This window comes from Rhopalosiphum padi, chromosome 4, assembly GCF_020882245.1.
Source record: "Rhopalosiphum padi isolate XX-2018 chromosome 4, ASM2088224v1, whole genome shotgun sequence".
Classification (NCBI taxonomy): domain Eukaryota; kingdom Metazoa; phylum Arthropoda; class Insecta; order Hemiptera; family Aphididae; genus Rhopalosiphum; species Rhopalosiphum padi.
The window spans coordinates 49,068,043-49,091,695 of record NC_083600.1 but is presented as its reverse complement, the minus strand read 5'-3'; the positions used below and the strand labels follow the sequence as shown (position 1 = coordinate 49,091,695).

The window sequence follows — 23,653 nt, the reverse complement described above, 5'->3', positions numbered from 1 at the left end:
TATTTATACATATAACAATTTAAAGTGTATAAGGTATAAGCACCTATCATAAGTTTAAAATTATTATTACTTTAGGTATTTAAAAAAATATATAATATTAAAATAAGTTATTAAGAAAAAAAAAATTAAATTACTTATACTGTTTTGTGTTTGTAATCACGTGATTATAAATCAAATTACCTATATATTTGCATGATGTTTTTTGGTTTAGGTACCTAATTAAATAATTTCAGTTTAAACTTCCGGGATAATCATGATTACAACTGTATTTTAAATGTGAACATTAAAAATTTATAATTAATAAGTAACAATTAAAACGTAAAACTACTATATACAGTTTTAGTTGTTATTATGTAGGTACCTATTTAAAATATGACATTATACCTTCAACCTATTATATTGTATAATTATACTAAACAATTCATGTCTATTAATTAGAGAATTTTTGTTTATTGTATTTCTAATATTTTATTGCTACTATTTCAACCTTTAATTATTGGATTAAGTTCTCATGAATTGATCGAGACTATATTAATTAATTAATCTGTTAAGTAAGATTTAAAAAACTAAATCGCTTTGACGTCGTGCTAGTGTATGTCAAAATCAGTGTAGGACCAAATGACGTGTGGCTGAGCGCCAACTGGACTAATGTAGTTTTAATGAAACACGTGCTTGATCCTTTTTTTTGTAACTGTTGAGGGACAAAAAGTGTTTTTTTTTTATTATTAATTTACTTAGACTTAATTATCGGTCTTCTTATTTTTTTTTTAAAGACTTTTGATAGATGTGAGATGTGATAGATTTGCAAAAATTGTACAATGATTTATGATTATACCCGTGCTATTAAATTATTTAGAAGCAATTATATCTTAAAAATTAAATTTTATACTAAATAATTTCAAAATAATATTTGATAATCGCTAATATTAATTATTATGTATTTTATCGCTATAAATTTCTTATGTTTATAAACAAAATATATATGTGAAATATTTATATTCGTAGAAGTATTAAACGTTGAATTTAAATTATATTTGTTTGCTAATTTTCCATTTTAAAATTATAGTTGGAGGTATAACGTATAAAATAATACTGTAATAACTAATAGCTATAATTTATAGCACAAAAATGAAGCGTCTAATGATTTAATGGAATACCTTAATATGTTCTACGTAGAGGTTAATATTATGCTGTTCCGTGTTCGGCACGCGGTGGTCAGATTATTTAGTTTCCCATAATATAACGAATGACATAATATTAGTTTTATTACTATTTAGGTATATTAATTATTATTCTTTATTAAAAATGTATTTATAATTTTATATTGATTATTATTTAGTTAAGTACCGATTTGCCAATTGACTGTATGAAAATGACAATGGATGCCACAGATAGTGCAAGACTTGGCTTAAACTTGAATTTGAGCGTACAACCTCAATCATATCATTGGATTCAATCACCTAAAGGTACTGATGACGAGGATGAAGATGACCGTAGAAGAGTGGATGACGATTGTTCACCGGAAGAAGAACCGGATATCCTGGAAATGCAGGTATAATTTCATTAATTAGTTTCCTATTGTAACTATATGGCTTATTTAACAATACCTATATTTAGGAACTTGAATTTCTAGAAAGTTTAAAATTATGATTAGTGGTGGATCTAGGAATTTTTTTGGTAAGGGGGAATTGTTCATATTATTATATATCATATCATATGGTTTTATAAACAGTAAACACAATATTTAGAATTTAATGTTAATCCTTACAAATATAATGTAAATGTCAAGGGGGTCAGGCCCCTTAGGCTACCTTGAATCTGCAACTGATTATGATGTATTAAACATAATCAATTTAACAATCCTAATCAATTAAAAAATATTTGTATTACTTGTATCTTTAAATCTCTGTGAGTAGCAAGTATTTTTTGTTAATTTACGTATTTTGTTTTAAGAGAGAAGAACGTGAAACCCTTAATCAGTTGGCTCGTCGTTTGGCAAGTGGATCACATGGATTGATGGGAAGTCACACTGCGTCTATGTTACAACATTTTGCTTACCGTCATCCTAATGGGATGCCTATGTCTGATCAGATTGTCATGCCAATACCTTCTAGACGGCCGGCCAATATAGAATCACCACCAGGATCCAGTCGATCAGGTGACACACCTCTTGGTCATGAATATACGCCGGAAAACGAGTCGTCTCTGTTGGCCAGAAAGGGTGAAGCACAATCGTGGACTTTTGAAGAACAGTTTAGACAGGTATGAACTTAAAAATGCTTATGTAATTTGAACTAAAACACATTATATATAGGCGCATTTTATATACAATTTTTACTTAAGGGTAAAACTAATAACAGAACACTATACTTATCGGACTATTTTACCGTCTGCGTTGAATTTTTATCGTTTTAAATTGGATGTTTTATATAAAAGCCACATATTTATCTATGTTATAGAATTTTTATATTATGAGTAGTGTACGTATTTTTATTAAAAACAAAAATATGCAAATTAAAACGATTTGTGATGATTTCACACGAGCTATATCAATACAGTTTTACTTTAGTGGGGGAGGATAAATATCTTTTATTTCACGTACTTAATATAATTCTCATCGAATACACGTCAACATTGTCGCTGGTTGATGTGCGAGTGTCCTTTCTCATGGAGGTCGACGACACTCGGTCGTACACAAAAGACCACAATCAGTATGTTATGCATATATGTGTATGGGATACGTATAATGAAACAAATAGTCGAAAAAGACGACGAGAGAAAAAAAAGGGAAATGAATGAAAGACAAATATATACGCACACCTGTTGAATTGGTCACAAGAGACGGCAAAATTAATAAGAGCGGCGACGGGGGCGGCGGCCGGTGGACAATACCACTACCGGGTGAGAATATTTTATGCCGTGAGAGACGGATTTCGATCGCATGTCAACCGATTTGTCATCTTCACGACGACGCGACGACGGCAGGTTATAGGTATACGTATATGCGTATTATTATTATTATAATATATAAGAACCACACACCTGCCGCCGTATTATCTAGTCACGTCGTCGACGGCCGGTCCACGCAAGACCGGCGCGAGTTCTCATCGCGCGACATATGCGCGATCGTCTATAATACCGTCGACGTCCAACCCGAGATGACCTAACACTGTGACTATATGGGCGTACAGGGAGGCTGTGGCGTTGAAAGAATAAAAATTAAATCAAAGACGCGATGAAAGTATATACCTATAATATATATGTGCAACTATAAGACACGCATTAATTAGACGCGTTGAATATAATAATTATTATAACAACTGCGGGTAATTATATACATATATATCATATATGTATATTGTATAGGTACTGTGAGTTGTAGTTGTAAATGAGGAGCGAGGAAACTATACAGCACGAACTCCTCCTCGAGACCGTGTAATATATTACAGGGTGACGAAAAATGAAAAAAAGTGAAAATGTGTTTTTTTTTTTTATACCCTGACGGATTTAATTTTTTATATAGATCGCCTGTGATAGTATAGTGAGAGTATATTTTATGGTTAAATATGTGCAGTTTAAAGCAGAAAAATCTAAATCCGATGATTATAATAACGAAGTCTAAAAGTCTAATTCATCATTAAATTTTTATTATTTTAAAACTGAAATCTATTAATTTCAAAGTACACCTATACATGTATAGGGGTGCAGTGAATAGCTATAAAAACATTATAATATAATGATCGATATTGATAATTGCAAGTGACATCTATTGCCTGCCTATACTTTCGAAAGTTTAAAACTATTTACCAGTATAACTATTATACACAGAATGGACATAGTATCTAACTTAATATGTTTGAAGTGATATTTAATACCTGATACGATTTAAATTTAGTTAAATTTTTGTTTAATTTATTTAAAATAACATTTTTTGTTGTTGATAATTGTATAAATAATATGTATTTAATAAATAGTCTCACTCATATACATGTTTCGGGATAGTAAACTTGTTTGACCTTTAAACATACAATATTTTCTTATTAAAAATAAGATTGATCAGATTCAATTTTTTTAAACTCTAGCATGACGCATGCCTAGCATTATTAATCAATCAAAAATTAAATAATTGGGATGGGCATACTTAGAATCCAGATACACGTGTTTGCTTGTAAAACGATTTTGGTTACCATATAATAATATATATTACCATATAGTATAGTAATGTATTCTATTAGAATTCCTTTTAGCCAATAAGGATTACTCGGTCTTTTGTTCTGAATAAATGTTATTTTCCGTATTGACTGATCGACTGCGTTACGCCCACCCGAGTAAAGTCGTATAAAATATTGTTCCGGATTGATCAGAAATAAAGAAGAAAGGAGATATAATATGTATATAAAACGAAACACAGATATTAGATATAGTATAGGTACGAGAGAAAAATAGTAAAAAAAATTACACGCCCTACCTGATGTTAATTACGGTTTAGATGTGCTGATTGATAGGTTATCCGTACATGGGAATCTCTCGTCATTATTATAATATATATAGATATATATTTTTTCATTCCTTATTTTTTCACCTCCCTCTCTTTTACTCTCTGTATTTTTTTCCTCTTTGTCCGCCTCGAAAACCGATCACATTTATTTGCTTTTCCCAATTATTATAGACAATGAATAATCGCGTCCGATTAACTGGCCACAAACGGTTTTTTGATTCGGCTGGCCGTATAAATGGCAGACAATCGCTCACGGGGTAATACCGTTCGACACCTTCATGTACTTCGTCATCCATCCATCGTACAGTAGGCTACTTCAACGTTTGGTAATTGCATCGATGATGATAATAATAATAGTGTCTAATGTTTTATATTTTTGAAAATCGTGACTGTCGTTTTTCGGCCGTTTCGGTGGGACATAAATATATATAATATACAACTATTAATAATCGTATCCCAAATCAAAACTACGTGTTCATTTTCCGTGTGATTTTTTTTGTGCAAAGTTATAATAGTCATTGTTAAATAGTTGTAAAAATAAAAACGATTTCGATATTTTTTAAGTATGGTTTTTCAGTTACATAATAAAAATAATAAATGGCATTGAATGAAATCAGAAATGCTTTATTTTTAAATTATTTATATTCCTTATTAAATCTTTAATGCCCTACTTAACCTATTTAAAATCTTAAATTGAAAAATATTTTATATTGAAATAAATTGTATTATTTCCTAAGTGTGTTTTAAAGACATAAAATAAAATAAAACAAATTTGGACTATACTTTAAATTTTCAGTGTAGATAGTTCGAATTTATGAAAATTACTATTTAAAAATTGTTCTAATTGTGCACTTACTTTTTATCTTATAAAGTTATAAAGAAATTTTAACATAAGACTGTAAGTATTCATTTTATAGTTTTCGATTTTTATGATGCTGTGAAGTTAATATTGTTTTAAATATTTTTTTAGCTTACAAATTTAATTCTTCAATTTTTCACTCTTAAATTATCTGGAACTACATTATTATATTCTATAGATATTCAAGTTATGATTAATGCCACAGTTTAGAATAACATTTTTATGAAGAATCGACATTATTTAAAATATATATATTGTATATTTATATATTTGTACAGTTTTAGTTTTTAGCATTCAACTGTTTTTGAGTCACGTATATCAATTTGGCATGTACCTAATTGATCAACATATACTTAATCGCCCTTGGCAATTGCTGGTCCATTGGTCGTAAACCTCGAATAAATTCCTTCTTTATTTATTCCGGTAGCAGCTAGCTTACTCACACGAAATCTTTAAAACTGGTATTGATTTTTTTTTATATATTATTAGGTATATACCAGCTAAATATCCAGCTTGCGAAAATATAATTTTATTTGGGTAGAAATTTAAAATTCAACATTTCAAAAATTAACTCTTGCATAAAAACTAATTATTATAATGGCATATAAGACATAATAACAATTATTCTTATGAAATTTAATAAAAAATTCTGTTGTAAGGAGGAATAATACATGTAAAATGTAATGTTATAAAAATAATATTATTTAATTTTTCAATAAAAAGTTTTACATTCCTTTACACGCTTTTATACTGTTAAGTTTAAAGTATAAAAGCATATTGCATTCGTTTTGAGTTTACTTTAAATAATTAATACCTAAATGGCTAGATAGGAATTGGCTCACAAATCGTGTAATATGATATTTCAGATTTAGTTTTAACTCTGTCAGATATTTAGGTTAGGTACACTATTTTACTTATTTGTTTAACTCTTTAATAAATAATAATAAAGCAATGGAAATCTATGAGTTATGAATCATAACTTATGATTGAGAATATTTATGTACAAAAAGAATAACATAAAATCAATTCTATATTAAATATGAACTAAACTTACCGATTAAAATCATCTTCCACGTAAATAAACTAACATTTTGCTATGGTTGATGTAGTTTTAAAAGAAAAAAAAATACTATTTTAAAATGTTTATATTCACAATACCTATATTGTATAAATTGGATGTAACATTAGAAAAACTAAATTTGACATACCACAAAACTACTAGAAATACATTTATTTTTACTTGTGATTGGAAGGAAACGAGTAGAATTGCTTTCTATAGTGTTCAATAATACAGACGTTTTCGCAGATAATATGATCCGGCTTTAGAAGAGGATTATATACCACACACTCTCGTGTCGTTTCCAATTATCAGCCGTTTGTCAAATTCGTGTCGTTTCGAATCGCCAACTGTAGGCTATTCCTGAAGAGGGTCAATAAATTCGTGGGGTGACTAATAGCTGGGGGAGAAAATTATTTCATTAATCGTTTCACAACTTAATCGACTTAATCGCGTGTTTGATTCCCATATACACGAATCGTATATACTAGTTTTGTTTAGACTCCTTCATAAATAAAGGCGACGAGGGTATAATATTGTTTTCTGTTACTCGAACAATGTGGAATCCCTTTCCAATAATAATTGTATTACTAACGGTTAATTAAGCAATTAATTCGATTTCACAATGGCCTAACTTTAAATTCAATAACTGAACCGCTTTTAAATTAATATTATTCGTACTTAGAAATTTGGTAAATGTTTATTATGGTATCATTATGCGTAAATTAAGTAGGTATATTTTAAATATATTCATTTTATGATGCTCTTTAATCTATATGGTTAATTAAATCAAAAAAACATATTATATATACATATATATATATATATATATATATATATATATATATATATATATATATATATATATGTAATCTATAATATTTTAAGAAGTTGTTTTAGTGATGTAAGACAAGAGTAATAATGATTACATTTTACTCGCCAGTTTATTTTCATCAGAATCTTTGTTTAAAAATATCTATATATGATTATAATACACATATCTACCTATTATATTTTTCTTTTTTACAATTTATTAATATTTTATATTATGTTGAGTATTCTAATGAATGTTAAAAATTGCATAAAGAATAATATATTATATAATTAAGTTGAGTCAGTCGTTTTGTTTCTATATCATTTAAAATGCTTTCTTGTGTATAATATATATGTAGGTATCTTTTTACAAACCGTTTTTGTTTAGTTATAAAAGATTTAAAGATCCTACTTCTATTCAAAATTAACTGTCCAAAATCAATCTCATGTATACTGCTGCAGTTACAACACGTGTTTACGTGTTTTTAATTATGTTCTCCTATTAATTTAGTTCTATTCATTCTGGTTCATAATTTATGCAAACACATTTTAACCAATTCTAAAAGAACTATTATGGTTTCTTTTTATAACTCCCTAACACTTAACAATGAATATTAATTCAAAATACATTGGTATAATAGACCCTAAAATATTGTATAGCTGTTTAGGTAGTATGTGTACACTGTACATATATTATAAACTAAATACTAAGTTTAAAATCATAAAATAACAAATTTAATAAACTCAAAGAACATAGCACAATAACCTCGATTTAATTTTCCTAAACACTTAAACGTCAAAAATAATAATTTTCGAACAGTCTTTTTTAAAATTTTGTTTAAGAAAATAGATGGATAATAATAATAATAATATGACATTATAAAATGCCGTTAGGTTTTTAATAAGTAATATAACGCGGAGTTTGTACAAAATGAACATGATGGTATTTGAATTTTATAAGATACATATAGCCATATAGGTATGTGTAAGTAAATACTGATAAGAACTTCCCACATTAATCCATTGAAAGAATTCCACGAAAAAGATAAGCGTTTGACGAATGTATCGTATGTTATTTCAAAATATTTTTAGGGAGTGAAATTAGAAGAGTATAGGTAGTACTGGTAGTAGGTAAGGTATGTAGTATATGGTTTGATAAATTATTAACGAATATGTAAATATAATATTATTCGCGAAACCGTAAAATATGTGTATGGATTCTGTAATACGTTTTTAATTGAACACTGCAGTTCCTACGATGCATCATTTTGATGAAGACATAATTGTTATATTGTATATCAATCACAAAATGTACATTAAATACAATAAAATGCTTGGCGATCACAAATTGAAATCTCCGTTTCCCAATTTGTCGAAAATTGAATGTGTTACACTTATGGGTAATTACGTGTTACCAGAAGAGATTGTTTCGACACGTAAATTCATGTTGATTGCACGGGTAAAGGCTGTACCCATACCGCTAAATTTGTTTATCGCTGAGAATATCGAACATAACCCTGTGTCTTGTATTGTGTCATTATTCTTACACGCGCCACATTAAAAAATATTATAAGTCAAATCGCGCCGTAAATTCATTTAGACATTTTTTTATTTCTCGCTTTAACGAGTCAATCACGACTGTCGGCTATAATACAATGTGTGCCGAACGCGGTACAGCGGTCGAAGTTCGTATATTATAATAATATTATTACGTAATGTTGTAGGTACACCTCTACAGTGTGTATTTATTTCACTCTTCACCCGCTTGTCGTGTTTGATTTCCTTTCCGACTTCTGACGATCTTCCGTCTACATATGGTGCATTAAATTCGGAGTATAGAGAGAACATGCTTACACGCATAATAGTATAATTTATATATTATTATCTAAATGCTTTATACTGCGGACGGCACTATCAATCAACATTAAACCTCTCTCTGCCGGCGCATATTTTCATGTAAATAGGCGCACACCAGTTTATGTGTGTATTCTCCACCGGGCCGCTAATCATTATTTGTATGCGTTTATTATTTTATCTGGCCACAAAACCTACGCTCGTGATACAGACGTAACCACCACCACCGCGCGCCGTCGCCGTCGTCGTCGTCAACACGGCGATACGTATAGACTGAGTGTGCCGGAGCCGCACCAGGATAGATCGTCCGTTTACGTCTTTGAATAGGTAGGTACCGAATAGGTATAAGTACACCTATCTACTTACGTTTCGGTTAAGCGGTATAGAGACGTGAGAAAATGTGTCGACGATCAAATTGGGAAAATGCCAGTTATTGTGTTTAGGAGTTAAGTGGACATTTTAGACATTTTTTCCATAACTATATCCAGAGTCCAGACTATAATATTCTACTGCAGTTATTATGTTATGCCTTGTATATTTTAAGTATTTTCAACCATATAAATAAACCGAAGTAATGAAGTCCCTTTGTGAATATATAATATATTATATCATACAAACGATATATTATAAAACCGTGTGGAAACAATTGTTTAAAACGCTCGAGAGCTTGTTGAAAATCGTTTGGGATGTAGGTATATATGGGCTATTGGTAAGAAGATAGAATTGGAAAATTAAATTTTACTACTGATATCCTGTATGGACGTTATTACAAAAGATACCGGATATATGGTGGTTAGCATGGATAAAAATAATTAAACTGTAAATTGTTTTGTACAACGAATGCGATGACGATCATTAGTCATAACACATAAATACTTCATACATTAGTCTAGGTAAATTTATTTTTATGTGATTGTTTTTTATTTTATAATTTATACATGATTATATATATATATATATATATTAGGTATTTTTATTTTAATTTTTTTTATAGCTACCAATATTAGTTTCTGACTATTATATATTGTTATGCATTCAATTTTAATCGAGTCATGAATTGAATCTAAATAATGGAAAATTACATATGTGTGTAATGTATTATTTTATGTCGTCCTAAATTTAATTTGGAATCTCTCATACATTTTTATAGAGTATAATTTAAGTTGTAAACTAAATTATTATCTTAACAACGATATATTACGGCAATATACGATTTTTGAAGTAAATAAATTACTGTGGTTAAAAGCTATTACAACGGTATATTATATGTACCAAGTTTAATTGATCGTTGAATCATATAGGGTGGTCAAACGATTTTTCTTCCACCCCAATGTTGTTTCGGTTTTAAAGGGCATGCGTGTGCATTAAGTTGTTTATAATTGTTTTTCTGTGGGAAATTTTGACCGGTGACATCGTAGTAAACACTGGTGTTCGCAGTTTACGTACCTATATCATGAAGAATTAATTTAGCAACTGATATAAGTACTTAATATTTTTCAAATGTACAAAACGCGATACACTTTAGCACAAAATAATATAATTATTTAATATGAAATATATTATATACCTAAGTGAGACGAACATTTGAATTTATATCAATTAATACCTATATAATTTACTATAGTTAAACTTTTACAGTCTAATCTAACATAAACAATTTACGTAAGTATATTTTTACTTTATTCGTAATTTTAAACGTGACACAGAAATATAGATCTGATAATTTTATTTTAAATATCATCCATATACATATATAATGATTAATATAGGTACGTATAAACGTATAAATAAGTATATCCATATATTTATCGTTGGTTAAAATTTGACAAATCGAACGATTACATTGTTTGCTTAGTGATTTTTAACTGCAATATAACTATTTTGTTTCATTTCCAGAATTTTTTTTTATTTTTCTACATATTGTTACAGATGCATATTTTGTATTTATTAGTATAAAAGTTATATTTTGTATTATAAGTTGCTATGTTTAATACAATAAATGTATATGTACCGACATGGTGTATAATATATGATGCTTGTTACAAACAATAATATATCTACCTAAACCTAACTAAAAAATTCAAATTATTTATTTAAAAAATTACACCAAATACGATTGGAACAGCGCATCTGTATTTTATTTGGAATTAAAACATATTACTGGCTCATGTGACACACTTCATATTTATTGACGGTAGAACAGTTTTTGACAGTAAAACCGAAATTATAGAAAACAGACAGTTCATGCGTATATTTATACCATATAATATAATAGAAACAACAAAGGACGAGATATGATAATAATGCTGCAATCCTCGCTAATGAGACATTTTTCGTCGTTTTCCCTCCTGCGACGTATTGTTGTTATTTTTATATAATAATAATTTTTTTAAATACGTTCAATGATTATCGGAATAAGGCTCAGCGAGGGGCCTAAAACATGTTATACGCGCACTAATCTACACCTATGCGACGAGTTCTTTTATTCATGTTCACGAGACCATCATCTTTTAAGACCCGGTCCACCGGGTGTTTGTGCAACCCAATGAATACAAAAACTGCGCTTGCGTATGTGTGTGGTTAACCAAATGTTGACACCTATACGATGTGTTGACAATACCTACATATTTTTTTTAAGGGGAGACGGTGGCTGGGACTTTCGGTAGATTCATCTTCACAATCTCCAATATAACGATAACTGATAAAAAGATAATCTTTACGATGCGGTCATATTATTTTATTAAATGCTGTTATATCGATTACATCGAATCAAAGAGATTATTAATAGATTATACTAATTATTAAATCATAGGAGATTTATCAATATTTCTGGTTTGTAAGCAGCGAGACAACACTATTAATTATGTGTAAAGAGTATTAAAGTTAGGACATCTAAGAGAGTTATATACAATGGTTTTTTAGTTTTTTAATAAACTTAATATAATACGTATAATTATTTCTCTTTTTAACGAAACATTTTAAAAAATAAAACAAATAGATAATTATTTTATTTTAGTTAATGCATTTATTAAGACTGTTAATTAATTCATCAACATCTTATTGATAAAGTGTAAACAGCAGAATATTTTGGATTTATTGATCTCAAACCTAAAATATTTATTATATTACCTCACGTCTTTGCTTATTCAATTTTTAACACCTAGGTATATTGTAAAACATATTTATTATTTTATACGAAGTAGAATCCGTTTAAAATCTCAACACTTGTGGTTTGAGTCGATTTAAAAAATACACAGTGGGCGTAACGATATTTTTTCTCACTATGTTGATGATTACGCGCCGTTTACATATCGATTTAATCTCATGATGATGTATCATCTCTTTACATTCATCGACGTGTTTTTTTTTTTTGCGCACCAACTAAATAATATATACACATACAGTCTTATGTTTACTATAGTTTTAATGAATTTTTAATCCTGACGGTACTTGTGCATTAATCGATGCGTTTAATAGGAGCGTGCGTTTCAAGTATTTCACGAAATACTCGTAAATACGTTTTATCCGTAGTATGACGACAGCACTGCAATATTATGAATATAATGTACTTTTGATATTATTGTAATATAATATTATGTCTTTCTGCGTAGATATAGGTATATATACATATCTCGTATATGTAAATCGGTATTCGGTTAATGTCAAAAAACAGCCACGGGCCAGTGTTTCGGGCACTCGGGTAAATGATGAACGACCGCTTGTATTGCAGCAGGATTATACAATTATTATTATTATTATTCGAACGCCGTATAATAATATTATCGAATTACATCCGATTGCTGCTGCAGTGGTTCGTGACTGTGCGGCGGTCGTGCACGCGTGGGCCGGGAATCGCGTCTACACAGGAATCAAACATTATCGCGCAAGCTAATAGGTTACGATAGGCTATATTATAATTTATATATATATATATATATACACATTGTGATAGTAAAAACGAGAAACTAAATTAAATAATAATAATAATAATAACAAAAAATGTGTATGTATATATTATAAACAACAATATATACCAATAAACAATACTCGGTGCCCCCCACACCCTCCCATCCTTCGTGGTGAATTACCACCTCAGCCCATCCTTCCTATACGTATACCATACAGCGCACCGCCGTCTACCCGAATATGTAATGCCCGAGAGATTAGGTCTCGATCACAGTGGGATCACTGCCATTAAACAATAATCACAATATAAATAATAACAATAGAAGAGGCGAATAGCTGCAGATACGATAAACGGCCGGTAATTAATATTATTTTTACTACCACGCCATGAAAAGCCAATTAATTAGACGCGCATTAGACCCCTTGAACTCCGCAGGACCACTGATCCCGGTCTGCGTTCGTGTACGTATAGAGGAAAAATCCTACGTCTCGTATTTTTTTTTTTTTTTTTTTTTTATTATTATTATTATAAAATTTTTTTATTATTATTATAATTATTAATTTAACAATGACACGGAAACCATTAATTTCGTTTAGCGCGGTTCGTTTACGGAGATATACGTGTACGTATAATAATGCGTATTATAGAGTGTGGAGTGTTTCAAATGTTTCAGTACGGACCGAAAACAAATTCCATCATATCTTTTATCTGTATAGAAAAAAAATAGAAACTATGTACACTCCATCGGTGTTTACATGCGGATGAATACTTAAGCGTTTAATTGCCGTGGGAACAATTGTCCAAGCTCCAAGTAAACGTGTTATTAAGGTGTCACCTAGGCAATGAAAATAAAAAAACTCGCCTAATATTGCGTTTTTAATAATATTTGTTTGATGAACGAGTACAACATATTTTCACCTTTTCGTGCCGTATATTTAAATAATGTCCCAAAGATTCTTGGTAAAATGGTGTTTAAAAGTTTTGCTTTTTTACAAACTATGACGCACATACTTAATCATCACTCATTAATATAGTTACAAATATTTTTATTGGACAGATCTAATATACTTATACTTGATTAATGAAATTATGTATGTTGTATGTATTAACATAAAAATGTTTATATTATGTAAGCACAGATACATAGTCTATAAAAAACTACATAACTAAAAGACATGTAGGATAAGATTTGTCGAGGATGTTCTAGAAACTAGAAGTTGTGTCACAAATTAATGTAGTTACAGTTTAATCTGTGTAGCACTAATCATGATCTCTATACAAATTTTAGAGCCCGAGTATAATATTATTCACTATATTATTTTATGATAATATGATAATATATCAACTCTCGATTTCGTTGTACTTTCGAAAACTTATTCTATACTCATTAGTAAACGTGTCACAGGTTTCTGCAGGACTAGTTTATCCAACTTATTTTTTTATTTTTACATAGTATTATTTGATATATTATATAAATCTTTTAAATCCAAAAGGTACAAACTCTAAAAACATAAAAATAATTTCACAGCACACATTTTTTGTACATATCCGTAAAAAGTGTATGTATGTTAAAAATGTAAAGATATATTCACAATATTGATTATATATTGACCTTTATATTTTTCAGCTATATACTGCGGGCAACGAGACGGACAGACGCAGTTTCCTGGATTCACTGTTTAGTTACATGCAGGAACAAGGTATGTGAAATTACAAGTTTTTATTATTATTTTGTTTCTGGATTAGCATCGGTAATATATTATGCCACTAATTATTTGCGTACAATGTTATGAATAATAATAATAATAACTCAAATGGAATATAATGAATGTTTTAACGATGCTATAAGTCTAGTCTATAATATTATCGCAAAAAATATAAATAAAAATTCCATTCGTATAATGTTCTTTAATGAAAAAATAAAAATACAAATGGTATAGTCCACATAGTTTCCATAAAAACTGATATGTATTATTTAAATTAAAATATATTTCCAAATGATCTAAACACGAGCGAGCGATGATTTATCGCATGTAAAATATAGCCATAAAACTTCAACATTTTTTACCATTAACAAATGAAAATTTTAATATTTTATTTAATTTACATTAACAGAGCCCAAGTATTGTTTACTTCGTATATAATTTGTACACGGCCTTTAATTGCATGATGGATATTATATTAGTATTAAAAATATGGTTTTATAATTAAATATAAAGCATTTGTGAAAATATCCTTTTAAGAATATTGCGCGATTTACATAATATGAAAATAAGATACCTATAACAATACGAACAACAAAATAATATTATGTTATAATATGTATTATAACAATATAATATTCAATTCTTGGCCTTGTATAAAAATGGATGTGCACACTTCACGTGCAGAAACAAGTTGTGTAAATTCAAATCTACAAACATGAGAATATTTTATATCCCTTGATTCTTTGTAAAGCGAATTTTCAAGAGTCCTGCCGAAATCGTAAACGTGACGTTTAAAATCAGATATTAAAAAAAATCGACCAAAACGTATAGATTTACGGCCGCCCGGTTATACATTGCCCCCACACGTCTGTTCCAAATAAAACACGTCTCATGTATGTATTATATATATTTTTTGGTTTTTGTTTTATTTGGCTATAAAAAAGTATCGGTTATATTTTTATTATTTCATTTAATAATAATGGACTCGGTCTCTGTATACGTTTTGTGCGTAGCCAACCTAATATAAAATATTCAACACAATACCAATTTCTGACAAGTCTGTAATAATAATCGAGCGGCCGTGTTATTGCCTTTTTTTTTTTCCATCTTACGTTAGATCTTCTTTTTACCATTATAACAATGCCTTTAAAATTGACGGTTTTATTTCAAACTCAGGTCAGAAGTCGAAGCTAAAAATTGTTACTGTGAAATACATATTTTAATCTGTTCACTTTATATTAGAGGGCGTATACCCGTATAAAGATCAAATTCTCATACCACATTACCTAATACCGAATTAATTGCAAATTTTACGATGTAGACAGGAATTATGTACATCTGCAATATTTATAATCATGTCAACAATTTAATCATTGTTGCAAAATATTTCACTTTAGTTAAACATCATAAAATATAACCAATTCAAGCTAAATTAGATATGTAGATATATCTACACTGTAGGTACCTATAATATTAACAACATTTATTTAAAAGTAATACATTATAGTTATTATATTATTTATTTAAGTACGTTAGAATTATTTTATTTATCATTGAAAATTCATCTCTATAATTTTTTCATGTTTGTTAATAATCTACAACCCAGACACCCAGTTGCGATAAAAAAAAAAATAGTTTAAACTAATGTATATCATTAGGTAGGTATCTTAACATTCCGATCCTTGCGTGGTACAAAGTAATCCGATTATAAATTTTGCCCTAATACTTATTTAATACTATCATCTTCAAACATATTTTTTAAAAGTAATTTATATACGTATAATAGTATAATAGTTGATAAATTATATTGCATCAGTGGATTTTGTATGGTTTAATATCGAATTGTAGGACTTTGTGACAGGCTATATATTTTTTTACATTTATTTGTTGTTCGTACCTATTGAATAAAATACAATTGTCGAAGGTTGACAATAGTATACCTACCTCGTGCGATTGAATACCGCGTGGTGTCCTAAATTATATTATACGGCCTGAACCTACCCGTAATGTAAACATTTTAATATAGCATAAACGCGAAAGCATTGGCGTGTCCGTAACAATAATTATTAAAAAAAAATCATAATTACCGAATATAAACGTGCACACTCGTTAATTTATTATTCCGATCACTGTGCGATGGGGAAAAAACCCGAATTCTCTAATAACGACAAATGCCGTCTAATGATGTTTTGCAATTTGGTAAACTATACATATGTAAATATTAATTTTCAGTTCATTACAATATTAATAGTAATATGTTAGTTTTATGATAGGGAAAGCAATATTCCGAAGAAAAAAATTATAATACGTACAATGATTTTCATTTAAAAAAATATGTGTGTCGCTACACAATGCCAGCAACAATCTCATAGGTGTGTAATAATAAACGGCAATTGTTAATGGGTAATTAGCACAAATACAATAAATTAATTTACACTATTCACCTGTTGTGTTATTTTCTAAACAAAATGTATATGTATTTCAAATATACGTACATGCAAAATGGTAATTTTTTATTTAAAAATAATATCATTATTTTGGTAACCTTATATCTACGAAACACCTGCTATGTAGCATTATTATATTTATATGGAAATAATAGAATTTAACATTTTTCATTATTTTATTCGTAAATCCGACAAAGTTAATAATTATTTTGGTATTCATTTTTGAATAAGTGATAACTTCTTCAGTATAATAAGACAGAATTATGAAGGGTGTATTCGGTCAGGGTTACCAAACCTGCGAATAGTTTAGTATAATAACGCTACCTATATTATAACGGTTAAAATTTGTATTATAATTTCATTAAACTCTGATAATAGTAAATAATTTATGCTTAGGTATTTACGAATGTATTGCGTTCTATAGATAAAACATTTTTAAGTATTGAATTTACCTTGGAAAAAGATACCCACCTCAAATAGTTTATTATACCTTATAATAGCTATAAGTAATAATTTACCATTTGTACATTTTAACGGATATATAGTATATAAATATATAATATAATAATATAATATGTGTGTGTACATATATATTAGTATTTAATATTATATTATGTTAAAAATAATGATAAAAATATTAACACATTGTAATTATTTCTAAGAAAAGAGATATATTTTATGTTTGGTTTGAATGTGAAATGGTAGTTGGATATATAGTTAAACAATGACTAATATTTATCAGATTTTTTTATGAACTATAGTGTAAAATTTTATTGCTTTTAAACCACAACAATGTACAACACGCTGAAACTAATATCCAAGTTTATATTTTACACTTATATCTACATAACCATTACAAATAGTAATAATAATCAATATTCAGTTGCAATCGTTCTTTAGTTATAATAATAATAATAATAAATTGTGAAATACACGGTGGTCGGTAACATTTATTGAGACTTGATAATATGCATTGGACGACTATTAACTCTGAATGCGAACGCTGATAAGTGATTACTGATAACAATATTTATTAAGCGTGTAATTAGCTGTATATACTTCATATCATGTACAAACTTTATTGTTTTATGATAACAAAAACATACTGTGGTCATTCATTTGCACACTTATTCCGTTAGCAAATAATCCACGTATGTGATTATTATATTTTCTAAATACATGTACTATGCATACCTATAATGTATTATTGTGTTTTTAAAAATGTGACTTTTTTAAGTAGATAATTTAATAACTACCGTCGTAACTTATTTTAATGTAAAATTCTTTAAAACTCTAACGTATGAGAAAAATATGAGGTAGTCTTATATAATAGTATTATACTAATTCATTTTATAATTTATACTAGGTAATGGTGAAATATTTTCATACCTACATTTTATTATTTTGTTAAATATGATTATTATATAAATGTAATAGATTTGAGTACAAAATATTAAAGTAATGCAAAATAATTCAATATAATAAATGTTATTCTTGATTATTCGATGAATTCGTCATGACTTTGAACTGTATATTATATGTATTTACAAAGGTAATATTTTATTTTCGACTTGTTAGTTTGACACACCTATTAATTTATAGGTAGTTGGTTAGGTACGTACAGCCGTACAAACGTATAACCATATTCGGAGTCAAAGCATTTAGTGACATATTATTACAATAGTGTATAATACCTAATGATCGCCGTCAATAAATACAGTCTTATAATATTTATAGGCGCGTACAAGTACTTACTGATGCTGAGTGTCCATTGTCTGTATGGAAATCGATTATAATAATAAGTACAGCATGCCCCTTAATAATAATAATAATAATAATAAATACGTCAAGTAGGAAAGTCATAAGCGATTATTGTAATTAGTTCAAACAGTGGTCGTCCCAAAACGGCAGCGGCGGCGGTAGCTGCAATAATAATAGTTACACATACCGCCTATAATATTATACACAACATTTTCTAATAATATATAATATATATACTCATTTCTCGTTCCAAATCGATCGTCGCCATACAATATTATAATATATATTGATGGGCATATTAACTGGGTCTTCACCATTATAATAATACATAATATATTATATTATTATACATACCTACCCATATAATATTATTCCGAACCGTAACCGAATAATTATGTATAATTTTTAATTTCCAAATGCAAATGGACGTTATTATTATTTTTAAAGGTTTAATTTTTTTCTTATTTTCTCTTCTCTTGTGTTCTTACGTATATATTATAGCATATTCCCCCACGATAAGGAACGACCATCCAAGCGCATACATTGTTAAATCCGATATGGGCATCCACCTTCGTAATTACATCATCAGTAATATTAGTAATATTATTTTTTATTATATATATGTATGTTGTATTAGTGTGCGTGTGCGTGTGTGTTCCGTATGTACACGAATACACACTATACTGAAGTGACGCCGTTTATATTAATAATATTTCTCCATCACGGCCGATTTTTTATTGCGTTTTCCAGTCAATATCAAAAGACACCGCGATTATAAAAATATTATATATCTGTACGAATAGCGTTTAATACTTGTGAATCGGCCTTCGGCTGTATAATTCATCTATAGCGTTGAGGATTTTCGATTTTGTTTTCGTCGAGTGTACAGGGTGTTCCTCATAACGTTTCCGTATAGTTTGATAATATTATACACCTATGCAAGTATGTATACAATATTTTATAAATAATAATTATCGTAAATGTTGTTATTGCGAGTTTTAATAGTATTAGTTAGATATCTCATAATCATCGGCACATGTTGTTTTAAAGAATAAATCAATACTGAAACTTTTATTATACACGTCAAAAATATATTAATCAATAATATTATTATTGTTTTGAAATTAAACGATCAAACAGCTTATTTTTTCAAGGCGTCATGCTGTTATATCTAACGATGTCCTCCGTGCAATATTTTTATGTAGGTATCTATATATTCTATATGAACGGATATTTTGTAAAGTTTTAGATGCCTACATATTGTATTATACATTATTATTCCGCAACTAGGTGTTTAGCGATTGAAAGTATACATTGTAACCGCACTAAAATTAAGCAGAACTAATAAGTCGTTATTATAAATAGGTACTACAACTAGTAACTATTATACACATAAAGTGCCTGTAGTATATGGTGGCGTGTCGGCGTGATATTTTCTTATGTTTTGTCGCGGGGCACAGCTGTAGTGAAGTATATATAATATAAATATTGCTACGCGTTAATGTATATTATAGACGAATGACGGGAGGGGAAAGTCCTCATTAAAAATGTAAAATAATAATATCTCAATACGTAGTTATGACACAATATTATTATACCACTATAAGGGAAAAGGAATAAGTAACACGATAAAACTTTCGATAATAATAAGATCCAAACGAAACTACTATTTTATACCTAAACATACTACTTATACAGTTATACGATTCACCCATATACATATATATATATATAACATTATTCACACACTTTGAGCACACCCTATGTCTGAGCGGTCGTGGCTTGAATTATTGTTAGTCTTTAGTGTGATCCGATTGTGGCCGGAGGCTCACAGCGCATTACATTTCGAATAATTAATTACAATAGTAGAATTTTTTATTTTCCAAAAATAATTATCGCCGGTCTTGGATATTATTCCCATCAATCAGTAGGGTCGTGATTTCGGATCATTCGATCACTCTCGTCTACCCTGACGTCGTCATCAATCCTCCTCATTTGGCATCCAACCTGTATTATATCTTAAGTGTGTACGTATGTGCGCGCGCTGGTGCGTTGTGCGCACGCGAGTGCGTATGTGACCTCACTATTACCTAGTCCAGTCGAATAAATAAAAATTAAAAACACGGATGCGCGTAAAATGCACGTATATGAATAAAATCATCACTTTTTCACGAGTCTTCAATACTTAAAACCAAAAGGTACAATAATTTTAAAAACATTGTCTTAGATGATTTTTTCAGCCTTTATTATTGATGATACTCGTATATCGTTTTTTGACGGAATATTTCAACAGTGACTGAAGTATAAACAATAATATTATGTATTGTTTGTAATTCGATGATAGGTCTTAATGTCGTACACATATTATAAAATATGAATATTACGATACGATAATATTCTATATACCTAATAATAGAATAATTTTGATAACTGTGTTTGTATTCTAAGCACTGGGGCACTGGGGCACTGGGCGCACATTCATAATATAAGTCGTAAATTTAGTTCTTTTCTTCGTTTAAGACCGGCAAGCCACAAACACTTATCATGAAATCACTCTGCCACTATTATGTGTCGATTGGTGACCGGTTATAATGCGTTTAATATGCAGGCATGAGTTATGAATTTCAAAAGTAAGGAAATTGGCAGGTATTTTTGAAACCATTATTATAAACGTGCTCTACATAATGGTAAAATGTATTTAATGTTTAATTATTTTTTTTAAAAAATGACTTAATTTATATACAGTTTTACTAAATTATTTATTAGAAAATAATATATATTATGTAAGTAGATACATCGTTTTGTTCATTTCTATTTACACAAAATACAGAAAAGTTCTATTCAAAGATAAAAATTTAGGGCTTAGGCTATGGATATAATAACAATTAACGTTCATATAGAAATATAACAGCCCTAAATATGTATAAGTATAAATAGGTACATGTAAATGTGTATACGAAATATACCTCGTATAAAAATTATACGCATCACGTAGTACCTACTGAATACTTTCAAATATATTATGTAGGTTAAACAAATAATTATTTGAATTTACTTGTATATTTGCTCAAATTTAATATATCATATACCAATTAAATTATACTACCTATATTGGCTATATTATTAATTTATTTTTTATTTGTTAATTTTTATTGTAAAATTGTTATCTGGTTTTACATAAAAATTATCCATCGTATAAAAAGAAATCACTAAGGATAAACTAAATTAAATACTTAACTTTGTAGTGTATTTACTCATTAAATATTATGTATCAAATTGAGTTTTTAAATTTTTAGAAATCATTAATTATATTAAAGTTTTACAATTATTGTCCAATAATTCACATATTATATTCAAATAGATCAATAAAAAACCTATTACCTAATTAATAATTTCGTTCATATTGAGCAATTAAAAAAAAAACTTTTAATTGTAAAATTCAATTTTAATGTAAATCTCAATTTGATTTAACTTAATGAGTTTTCTTGTTGAATTGTTAGTCTAATAATTTTAATAATTAAGAAAAATTGCATTTATAGTCATTTACCGAATTATTTTTATAGATTTGAGTTAAATAAATTAAAATAATATGTAATATTATACATTTTTAATAATTCAATTGAAATATTAAACGAGTATATTATTTACTTAATATACCTATTATTTTAATATTTTTTTTTCATTATATTATTGAGACAAATGGATTTTTGGTATTTAAATGCATTTTTATTGGTTCATTAAAATAAAATATTATTCTAAGTTATTATAAATCATCATTTTTTCAATAAATATAAAATTCAAAATAAAATTGAATAAAATAAATAACGGTGTGCATCGAAATGCCTATTGTTATCATTACTTATCAACCATATTCAACTGTAATATTAGGTATTTATCGATTTAAGCACCTATATATTATGGATCTTATTGTGTTTCGGCACTGTTGTATCCCAATGTTGAAATCTCTATGCCATGGTCACATATAGTTGTTATAAAACACTCAGTACATATTGTATATCACCGTGGTGGATTGACAATACAGTATTGCACATAATATACTCGGACAATGTTATACAGCACTTCATCTATAAATCGTCGTGGCAAAAGGGATTTAGCAGTGACCGCTTTATAGGATAACATGAATCAAAAATAAAGAATATGTTTCATAACGGATGTGTGAAAAAAATAATACCATTTCGGATTTACTTTTGTATATACATCACAATACATCTTATTCACCGAAACGTCACCACGAACATAATAGGTAAGATTTTATTATGTACATAACTTTTGTCACTTTACCTACGTATTATATTGTCAATATAAGGAATAAGGTGATAATCTTACCTAACCTTATACACAATATTGCGTACAAATGCAGTTTCAGTATATAATAACATATATTTAAAATATAATATAGGTATATCATTATAATTCACTATATAATATTCGCATCGGTAAAACGTGCGTATTTCGATTATATTTCCAAAATCAAAAAGTCATGTACAAAAGCAATAAAAAAAAATTCCAACAAACAATGATATTATAGGTATTATATATAGGTATCCGATGACAAAAAGGTGTATGGGTGTACATTTTACTTTTTAAGAGCTAAATAATAAAACGTGTCTGTATTGTAAATAAATTAATGACAGAATTGGCGCATGTATTTTGTACATTATTACTATTTACTGTTGTTATTACAATATTAATATATTATTATTATGTATACAGTGCAGACGTTGTCGTCG

General features: G+C 28.4%; 1 protein-coding gene across 2 annotated transcripts in view; it reads left to right on the top strand.

Annotated features, from left to right (window-relative positions):
- The window catches only part of LOC132930315 (protein dead ringer homolog), a 68,741-nt gene that overhangs the window by 21,406 nt on the left and 23,682 nt on the right, over positions 1 to 23,653 (top strand). For both annotated transcript variants that reach the window (XM_060996112.1, XM_060996113.1), the window contains 3 exons: positions 1,340 to 1,552; positions 1,954 to 2,262; positions 14,616 to 14,688. In XM_060996112.1, coding sequence (XP_060852095.1) covers positions 1,367 to 1,552; positions 1,954 to 2,262; positions 14,616 to 14,688 — 568 coding nt within the window. In that variant the 5' untranslated portion in view covers positions 1,340 to 1,366. The remainder of the gene's footprint in view (positions 1 to 1,339; positions 1,553 to 1,953; positions 2,263 to 14,615; positions 14,689 to 23,653) is intronic.